The sequence below is a fragment of the Ammospiza caudacuta genome, chromosome 5 (genome assembly GCF_027887145.1).
Source record: "Ammospiza caudacuta isolate bAmmCau1 chromosome 5, bAmmCau1.pri, whole genome shotgun sequence".
Lineage (NCBI taxonomy): Eukaryota > Metazoa > Chordata > Aves > Passeriformes > Passerellidae > Ammospiza > Ammospiza caudacuta.
This window is the reverse complement of record NC_080597.1, coordinates 35211637-35222372: the sequence shown is the minus strand read 5'-3', so window position 1 is coordinate 35222372 and position 10736 is coordinate 35211637. Positions and strand designations below refer to the sequence as shown.

At 35.2% G+C, this 10736-nt stretch overlaps 1 protein-coding gene across 1 annotated transcript; it reads right to left on the bottom strand.

The window, feature by feature from the left end:
* Nucleotides 1–2788: 2788 nt before the first annotated feature.
* Nucleotides 2789–10235, bottom strand: KERA (keratocan). Its single transcript, XM_058805864.1, has 3 exons — nt 10123–10235; nt 7884–8778; nt 2789–3335 (listed from the first exon to the last, which is right to left on the bottom strand). Exons 2-3 carry the CDS (start codon nt 8767–8769, stop codon nt 3163–3165), a joined length of 1059 nt encoding a protein of 352 aa, XP_058661847.1. The 5' UTR covers nt 8770–8778; nt 10123–10235; the 3' UTR covers nt 2789–3162.
* Nucleotides 10236–10736: the final 501 nt, after the last annotated feature.

The following is a 10736-nucleotide window of genomic DNA, read 5'->3' as shown; positions in this document are numbered from 1 at the left end:
TGTAAAAAGCACTGGATGTTTGTGGTTTGATTAGTGATGGACCATGGCTGCAGTACACTTATGGTGACCTTTCCTCAGCTTGTCATACTTGTAAATGTCTTTGTTTCCATGCTATTCAATTCAAAACTGATTGCAATGTGTTCTGACAAGTAAGGGAAGCAAATGACTGTTCTATGATGCCCACTGCACTTTCAGACAAGACAGCTGAGAGGTGTTCCTCCCTTCTTTCAGAGGAAAAGAACACAATTGTTTCTGACCAGGAAATATCTGTGGGAAGTCTTAGAGAAATCTTGTATTAGGAAGAATTAACATCAGAATTTCAAGCACAGTGATGCTTTTTACATTATATTACTGGGTCTCAATATTAGCAAAAAGACAATGGATTTTACATATTCCTTTATAGTCTTCTGGCACAATGAATGAACTGACTGTGTAGTGGCTGAAAGCCTACATTGTTTAGTACCACACAATAATGCAATTTAGGCCTGCTATTGTAGTCTGAAAGGAAATTTCACCAACTTTCCCAGGACATTTAAGAATATGAAAACTATTGCAAATGGCCACGTACATGCAGTAAAGAAGCTTAACCCCCAAGCAGCATTGATTTATTTTGTGAAGGTCACTGCAGCAACATAACTGTTTGTTATTCTGCTTCATAGAGTGGCTCTGGGAGAGAGCATCAAGATGGAACAAATTAGCCTAAGTGAGAATACTTGAGATTTTCTCTTTATTAAGTAATTCCCAGACATGGAATCAGTGCATTGCACCCAAGGTGTAGAATATAGAGCACTGGGCAGCAGCAGCTCTTCAGCCAAACAGAAGTTTATGCAAGGATGTATCAAGAATTTTCACTTCACTCAGATTAACTGGGATTTGACAGAAACAAATCTTGAGCTTCAATCTGCATGTGTTCTAGAATTGTTGTACAGGATAGTACTGGCTTTTGAAGGACTAATTTATAAGAATTTCCACAGTACACTGCATTGGAAAAATAGCAGTACAGCTGGTGAAAATAACTGTTAAAATTTATTTCATCACATCTTGTGCTCTTGATTCCATCACATAATGCCCCTATCCAGCAAATGGAATACCTTGATGCTCTAGTATCCCTTTATGATTTTACATATCAACCTTTGACATATTTAAGCTTAACATTTCTTTAGGAAGGTTTAGTCTTTTCTTCAATGTGTATATGGTACCTAAAAGAGTAATTTTTTACTGGATCTTCAAGATCCTTTCTGTACAATTAGAACTGTAAATAAGATTAATAAGTGCATATATGCCTGTGAATATTCACTTTGAAGTACCTGTATTTGTTCTTTGTTTTAAGTAGAAATTAATTTCCAACTACAAGAATATAATTATTTTTATAATTTAATTAGTAGTATTGTCACATAATTATTTTTCCAAAAATAAATTACTATGCTATTATTGAGTAAAGAACATAACTAAACATGCATACATATTGTAAAGACTTCTTAAATCTGTATTTTTTCATATAGGGCGAACACAGATGTACAGAAAATACTTTTGTTAAAAGGGCAGGAGTTTCTCAGCAATGACATAAAAAGAACAGCAAAAATAAATGGTTTAATGATCAGATTTCTGAGTGGGTTATTCCTATTCTGGGTTTCTATACTATGTTATTTCCACAAGTTCTCTGGATCAGAATAGGGCTTGACTTTCCGATAAAAAGGATTGATTGTCAGAAATTACAGTTCTCAACACTTCCAAAAATCTACTTTCAAGAAAATACAGCAAAGCATAATTATAACATGTGCACAGTCTTTAAATGCTTGCTACTGAGGCCAGTCTTAAAACATTAAAAATAGATGCAACTAATTGCTTCCATCTAGAAATGCAAGAAGACTAAAACAATGGCTGATGGATAGTCTGTTGTGCTGGCTAGCAGAAATAATAGTCATACTCTGTCAATGAATAGTTGACTCAAATATTCAAGTCATTTATTGAAAGCCAATATAATAAAATAGAAAAAAATCAACTAGATTTGATAAAATTAGCCATAATTCATTAAAAGTTACCTTTTGATATCTCCCTCGTTAGTGAATTGTTAATGTATTGTGTTCTAATAATCTGGACTTCTCTAAAATCCAGTGTTATTGTGTGCATGTGTGTGAGTTAGCAGATAGCTGAATGTTGCTCTGAATTGAATGTATTTGCTTAAATGATACAGTCCCTATGCAAGTGCTTTCCTAGTTCAGCAAATAATTGGGAGGGGATGTGTCTCTGAATTTCTTAATTTTCTCTTCGTCACCATTTCATTAAGTAGCCATTCAAATTTTTATTAAGTACCTAGTCCATGAAATATGTAATCATTCCTATTCTTGGTTGTATCTCTCTGCAAACTAAAATTAACCAGATACTCAATGATGATTCCAAAGTTGCAGAAAGAAATTGTGTCCAGACTAGAAATAGAATAAAATAGCAGAAAACTGGTACTTTGAGAGAACAAGATTACATCTCATGTTCTCTTATCCCTGGATTTGAGTTGGATCAGTTTATTCCAGTTCTGAAATTCACTGAATGAGTCCCTACAATGATATATATTCAGTGTGCTGCTTTGGATGCTAAGCCTCATGTATTTTTCACCTTAAAAGTATTAATCTTCAAAGGATGACAGCAATTTATGGGTTATTTGCATGTTAAGTGGTTGTTCACCACAAGTCACTATCTGAAATGTCAGTGGCAGTTTTGATAACTAGTAATCATGCAGCTCATGATTTCATTGGCATAAGTATTTGGCCAAGTGCACCCAAATTCATTGTGTTAGTTACTATATAACAAAATGAGGACACCTAACTTGTCTATAGGAATTATGTTAGCAGGGTAGGCATTGTCACATTTGACAAGAAAGATGGAGTAAGTAACGATTTTCTTTGGAATATTTGGGATCTTACACCAATGATTTTTCAATATGTTCATGTTATGAATTTATAGGATAAGGTGTTAAGCACATGTTTCAGGTCCATACAAAATCCCTTCTGAAAGAACAGCCTTTTCAGTTGTAGAAAAGATACAAGCAAAGAAAAAAATTAAAGTCAAATAAAGCTGTTACTTCTTGATTTGGGTTAGAACAAGTTTCATTCCAGCAAAACTTGTATCTTAACACTCTCACGGTACAAGAGTGACACTGCAATATCTTTATATGACAACAGCTTGAAGTAGTCGGAAACAGATCATGACGTCCAGTGGGATTGGAGGCTGAATTTCATTTCCATCCAGACGAAGGTATCGGAGGCGAGGGATGTTGCCATAATAACCATAATCTTCTTCTAGGGCAATGGAAACTGGGCACATCTGAGTACCATTGACACCTGAAAGTGTAGATCAACATGTTAGGTTATTTTCATGGGAAAAGTTTGTGAAGATAAAATTCACCTGGGACACAAATAAAGTAAACTTCCACTGACGTTAGCATGGGAGACTGTTGCTTTTGTTTCCATTTAAATGCTTTTTGATTGAAAACAAGCAATATAATGTGATCTGGATCAGTGAATTACATATTTACTGTGGTCCAATGATGAAAAAAGGCCATTAGATGCAAATTTATCCTTGGACAAATGGGATACTAAGTTATACAACTGCATGGTAAGGATTGAGAAGTAGCTCTTTACATTCTGAGTGAGCAAGGCAAGATTACTTCTGAGGGGTTTTGAACATCTTATTTCAGTGACAGTAAATTAATTTTAGGCTGATAATATTCCCTAATGAAGATCTTGCATTCAAAACAATAGCAGTATTGAATCAAAGGAACTTTTTGTATAGTGTTTTTAATTTTTAACATCTGTACTTTTCTATTCTCTGACATTATTAAGTGGATTTGGTTCTAATTGCAAGACTATAACTTGTGCAATGAGGTATTTTTCTTCCTAATCTGAAAGCGAACAACTCCTCAAAATTCTACATACATCATGCATAATTTGTTTCTGTACAGATAAAATTTGAAACCATGGCTTCAATTATTACCCATATTCTGAAGTATTGAGTAGCTTGGGCTTTTTATCTCCTCTAGGTTACCTCTGCACTGTCACTTGGCTAAAATACTTGTTATATTTTGGTTTTAGTTGTTAAATAATCAGGCAGCTTCAAAATAGCCTCTAGAAAACACTGAAGTGTTGTTTGTTTATCAGAGATGTCAAATTCCTTCAACCAAATTATGATATTCTTTGATTGATCTAACTGCTTGAAGATCTTGGCCCCAGACTAACTGAAAAAAAAAAGTGACTGGAGAATGTGTATGTAACAGATTTTTTAAACAAATTTCTTTACTAACAAAGACATAGGAAAAAAAATTCTTCCTTTATATTTGGTAATGATGCCATGCACAAATATTCTGACTACAATCTCCAAAATCAGAGAAATGTTATGAAGTAAAAATAACAACATAACTTTTTTAAACTTTTTTTTATCATAACTTTTTTTTTTTTCCCCTCCACTCTATTTTGAAAATCTGCCCAGATGTTTGCAACATCTTGGATGTGGACTCTGTCTTTGTCATGGAAACTAGATAAATACATCCAGTTGGCCAAGGCCCGAAGCTTTTGTTATATCCGTGATAGCAAATTGTGGTTGTTTATCTTGTGAAATTTGATTAATGTTGGCAAAGCTTTTGGTATTTTTGGAAGAAACAAGCTACAGCTTATCTTTATGTGTGAATTTGCAACACAGAAAGCTTAAGAATTTTCATTAAGAAGGCAGCTATTTAAAGTTTTTGGTGAATCAACACTATCTAGCAGAAAATATCTGCTTTGTTTGATCAGCACTACTGTTCATAGAGACAAGATGGCTTCAAGTGTATCCTAAATGTCTGTCTTCTCTGACTAAAATCTATCTCACTGCACTCATTTTCACTGAGTTAATTACTTCAGGCTTGAAGTGAGGCAGCAGTTATCTAACCACAGGCCACCTAGGAAGAAGTTATTTCCTGATGATGTGTGGTATGAATGGTTTGGGTTTTATTGTTCTCTTCCCATAAACAGTAAATCCTACCCAAACTATCAGTAAAAGCCTCTCTATTTTTTTCTCTCTTTCAATACTCTTCATGGATATATGGCTGAATTTTGTTTAAGTAGGAGGAAGAGGTTGTTCCTTCCAGAGGTACAATTCACCTTGCCATGATCCATGTAGAAGTTGTGTCAGCCTAAGTAAACCATTTAGACTCTCTGTATAAATTCAGAGAGAGATGAACACTTCCAAAAGGGGACTGACAGCTCCTTTAGATGGGATGAATTTCCCTATACAATTGTGCGTCCCTTTCCATGGAGTAGGAGGTCTGTATGACTACGACAAATTAGATTAAAAAATATAGGATAGTTCATTCAAAGAAGATGAATTCTACCACTTGTTAACAGAATTGTTATGTCCTTGAATATTTGAACATGAAACCTAGAGCTGCTGTACGGGAAAACTGCCAAAGTTCTCATTAATGGCTAATGCTGTATGTCTGCTGAAGAAATGCAGATCTTTTCCCAGTAAAACTTACAATTTGGGAAAAAATTTTAGATAACATGGCCCAGGGATTTCTCTCTTTCTCTAAATGTGGTATTATATTAGCTAACAGTATCTATCTTGTCCTCCTGGTGTTCTTCCAGGGGAACTTACTGTTTACTCCCTTTCATTTGTCCTTTGATAGCACTGTAATAATACCACCTGCTGACCCTTGCTCACTTGTTACATCATTTCATACCTTCTCTTTGCTTACTTTAACATTCTCTTTTTCATTATTTAAAAATTCCCCAGAGCCTCACAATTGTATGTCTCAGGTAAATATGTGGGCATGTGTGTTTTAAAATGCCATAGATCAAATGTGTTACAAATCTGTTGGAGCCATAATTAGTTTTGGATTTATTTTGATTTTGCTTCCAAAACTGGAATGTTTTTTTCCCTCTGTGTATTGCGATCCTTAGGGAAGGGATTGTAGGTGAAATTCTTGTTCCACTGAGACAAATGATGAGGCTATCATTGGCTTTCCTGGGCTTCAGAAGAAGGCCTTGTATCTTCATAAATGGTCTCTGGAGAAATAAGGCCATGCACTTATATGAGGAATTGATATTACAAAATAGCATATAATAAAACATAGTCAAATGGTATTTACATAGAAATGATGATGTCTGAACTCTTGCAATGACAACAGTGTAACTATGAGTCACCGATAGAAAATAAAGCAGTGGTTTGAAGGAATACCTGAGAATTAATGTTATAAAAAGGGCTCATACTGCACACATAAAAGTAAACCTTCTGCAGGACTCTTTTGTGAAGGAACCAGGTCAGGACTTTACCACTATTTTTCTTTCAAGCCTTTCACATTGATTATCTTAAAGTAGTGATTGATCTGGGTTAAAGAAGATGAAACCAATCTGCAGAATTAGTGTCAGCTCTTACTACTCTGGCCTGATGGAATTACATTCTTTGCCATCCCAAAGGCCCTTTAAGATATTATCTATCAGAGCAAAGTCTCATGGAGACTATGTCATTATCCTTTACTTCTTGAACAATTATTCTATGTGGTAAAATAACCTTGCATGATACCCAAGTTTCATTTAAGGTATCAGGTTGCAACTATTTTATATTCAGTTACTAATAATTTCCTTCTTTTTTTCTTTTTTTGGCTAAAGTCAGCCACAAGCCAACTTGTGCTTAAGTTGACAATGATTTTTGAAAAGTGGTAAAGGCACTAAGGAATACAAGATTTGTGGAAAAGCATCATGATTCAGTTCACAGGTTATGTGTCATTGGAACATAAGATTTGATTTTGTACATACTACAAAATTTAATTTTCATGGTCTTAAGCTTTGTCAAACTTTTTCAGGGAAGGAAGAGGACTGGACAGTTCTTTAAATACTACCTAGACACAAAACTGTTCTTAAACTGGACAGGCTACATTCCATTGATTTCAATTTTGTGTCCACTTGAAGCGAGAGAATAAAGTCTGCACCTGAGGCCTTGCAGTAAAGCAATTAAAATAAATCTCTTAGTAACCAGGGGGCAATGAAATATGTTCAGACACAACATCTGTCATAAGCTTTAACTCTAATTAACACATAGAATTCTTTCAGGCCACTAAAATATGTGCCACTTATACACATTTTTTATTTATTTATATGATTTCACGTTTTTATTTTGCCAGATGCAATGAATAAATATAAATTATCAAGAAGTATCTTCATGTCATAGATCCTTGTTTTGTGCAAAAGCCAAACCATTATTTTTAGTATATTTTTGGACTACAGTGGCACAAAAAAGAGGTAAAGGACCATGTATTCAATTAAATCATCATGATGAGAAGATAAATATAGAAACTTGGCTTCCTTCCATGCAGTGGTGAATAAAAAGTCATCATTTTTATTTTGACTTTTGGCATGAAATGAAGTACTCACTGATTAGATACTTTCATTATATAGAGTATGTAATGTCCCTAACTACCACATCCCCTCTATACCTGGATGAATTTGGAAACAGTCCTGGAAATGAATCTTAAAACCAGAAGGCTTCTGTTGCCTTGGGTACAAAACCTTGTCTCATTTACACAAAACTGAAAACTTTTGAGGACATAAATCTTAATAGAACATATATGCTGTAAAATCCATAAAACAAAAAAACATTTTGCTCAGAGAGGGGGTGGATGCCCCATGCCTGGCAAATTTCAAGGTCAGGCTGGACAGGGCTCTGAGAAACCTCATCAAATGTCCCTGCTTATTGCAGGAAGGTTGGAATAAAGGGACCTCTAAAAGTCCCTTCCTTCCCAAAATATTCAATGATTCTATGATTTTAATCACTTTATCTCAAAGACCATTTTTACTGTGAAGTAGACATTTAAAATCGAGATGATTTTGAAGGATTTCACACTGGTAATACACACTTACTTTTGATTTTGTTGTGATCAAGATGAAGGTGCTCAAGATGAGCATTGATTGGTGGAATTTTAGTGAGCTGATTGTGAGACAGCTGTAGGTCTAGAATAGATGAAACATTAAACCCATTTGGAGGGATACCATCATCAGATAGTTTATTGTAGTTCAGCCTAAGGAAAGTCACTTTGGGTATTGCACTAAAGTAGTTTTCTGGTATGACTTCGATGGAGTTGTTGTCCAAAAAGAGCTGCAGTGTATTAGCTGGAATGCTTAAAGGCATTTTCTTGAGTGAATTTTTTGCTATGTTGAGCTGCATGAGGTTGTTGAGTCCTTGGAAGGTGTCACTTTGGAGAGCGCTGTCCAACAAACTGTTCTGGTGCAGGTCTAACATAGTAAGGTTTTCCAAGTGGCTGAAGACTCCTTCTGGGATTTTAGAGATTTTGTTTCTAGCTAGTCTTAGCTGTTCTAGACCCACTGGTAATGGAGCAGGCACCTCTTCCAACTCATTATCTTCAAGGAATAAGTAAAGCAGCCTTTTCAGCTTGCTCAGCACACCATTCTCAATCCCACTGTTTGTGATCTTATTCTTGTTCAGATTTATCCATCTCAGATGAGTGGCATTCGCAAAAGGCTTTTCTGAAATGGTTTCAATTTGATTGTTTTGAAGATAGAGGTACCAAATTCTGGCTGGAATTGGAGGTATTTCTTTAAGTCCTTTGTTATCACAGTATAATGCATTGGGGAAACTAGGAGGACAAAAGCACTCCTGTGGACACTCAGAAGTATAGTGAGACCAGTGGCCAGGATCCAGATCATCATAAACTTGTCTCACAGCTCGAGTCCACACAGAATTGATCAAGAATAAGAGCCAAAGGCTTGTATAGACTTTCAAAATCATGGTGTTTGCCTTGGAAGGGGAAAAAACAATTAGCTGTTTCTCAATAAAACTCCCTAGTAGCATACTAGATTAATTTTGCATATAAAATAATATTTCCCTTATAAACAGCCAAATTCTTCCCTCTAGGGTGGTATCCATGGCCTGTTAAGGGAAAACTGAAAAGTAATATAAAAGGTATAAACAATTCTGTGCTATATAGTGATAAACATATCCCTGATTCAGCTTAGACTCCACATTGGCTACCAGTTTGACTGATGTTCATGCAAGTATCATTTCAAAAAATATGAAAATATGGATAACTTTTAGATAATAAATCAGTACCTCTTTTACATTTGTGTAAGTTTTCCTGTACAGACCTACAATCTACATTATATAATGGTTAATTTTCAGAGAAGACATCATTACCATGATGATATAAATACTATAGTACTCAGTGTTCCTCCTTTTAAAATTAATCATCCCCTCTTTTCTGTTTTTGCTCTCTCTTGAATTATAATGACATCTGTATCAGATTTTCCAGGGTCTTTTGTCTTCATTTAAAAGTAGAAGATCAAATAGTGTTTTAACAGCTGTTTGTTGGGCATGTTCTTAAAAGCTTGGAGGGAATATGTTTGACTAATCCATTCCCCTCCTCACTCACTCTCTCATATCCAAAGTTACAAATTTCCTTCCCTAAAGCAAACATACAAAACAAATGCCTGCCCTAAATGACACAAAAAACAAACCCTAATCAAATTATATCCACAATAAGTAAATCCTGACCTAACTGTTCACATAGCTTTATGCATATTTTAACTATTTTTCCTACTTAATGATATGCTTTTTTTAGCCTCTTCCACAATTATAATTATGAACAAAATTATCACTGATAATTTACTCAGAACGGAAATATTTGTGTAGCATAAAAACAGTGCCTTACAAACTCTGTTATCTTGCTCACTGGCTCATGAAGACAAACAAGCATTTTGCAATGTAGAAGCAAAAGACTGATAGCTGAAATTTCTGGTCAAATTAGGAGGTTAGCTGTAACAAAAATAGTATTTAAAGAAAAGTAAATTCTCTCATAGGAGAGATTTTAATGTATCAGTAAGGTTAAGAGCTCAGTTCAGTTGCTGCATATGATATGTAGTAATTTAATAGTTTTCAACATTGTTATTAGCAGTAACAAGTGCAGAATCCTGTACCTTTTCCAGCCCCAGAAACTGCTATCTGGAAGCATTCCAAAGAAAGGGACAAATAAAGTATTTTTAAAGAATAACATTTCTATTTTGCACAGTGAATTTGCAACCTTCTTACTCTGTAAATATTCATAACCTTAATAACACTTTAAAAAAGAAATATAAAGCAATTTACCTTTTTAGTCAAATTCCTGGAGCTATCTGAAGCCAGTTAGAAATCTCTGTAAATTCACCGCTTTTGGCTGCTAACCCCTGTGTTTGTTTCCTGTCCTCCTAAGAATTAGCAGCATATAAAACTGGAAGTACATACTAGTATTCCCAGCTGTATTTCCATGCACACCTTATTATCTATTGCTTCTAGTTTGACATTGTTTCAGAGTTCGGGCTTACCTCAGCTTTCTTGGATCTTCTTCTCTTTCTATTGGTCCCTGTTGTTAGACTGTAATAGCTTGAGTCAGGCTACAAGCCGTGTTCTAGGAATACAGCCTCATATATACGCATCAGTGCTTACAGCTTTTAACCCCTGAAACAGCTCAGGCACCTCAGCACCTAGGCAGGGAAAGAAGGAAAGCCTGGCCTTAATATCAACCAGCCACTGAGCTGAAGGCATTTGATTTCTTATGTTCTATCAGATGAGGGGAGCTGGTCTAGATGAAACAGGTAGCCCAAAGTGTGCGTTTATTCAAGATTTTGTTAGAAGATACTTTACACGCGAAGCTGACTTACATCATAACTCATTCTCATAATACCTGACTTGGCCACAAAGGATTAAAACCAGTGCCATCTGTT

Bases quoted from the DNA above. Each gene is read 5' to 3' on its own strand.
- KERA (XM_058805864.1), bottom strand. From the start codon at position 8,769: ATGATTTTGAAAGTCTATACAAGCCTTTGGCTCTTATTCTTGATCAAT. The intron at 3,336-7,883 runs GTAAGTGTGTAT...CTACACTTTCAG, and splicing joins TGATCACAACAAAATCAAAA to GTGTCAATGGTACTCAGATG.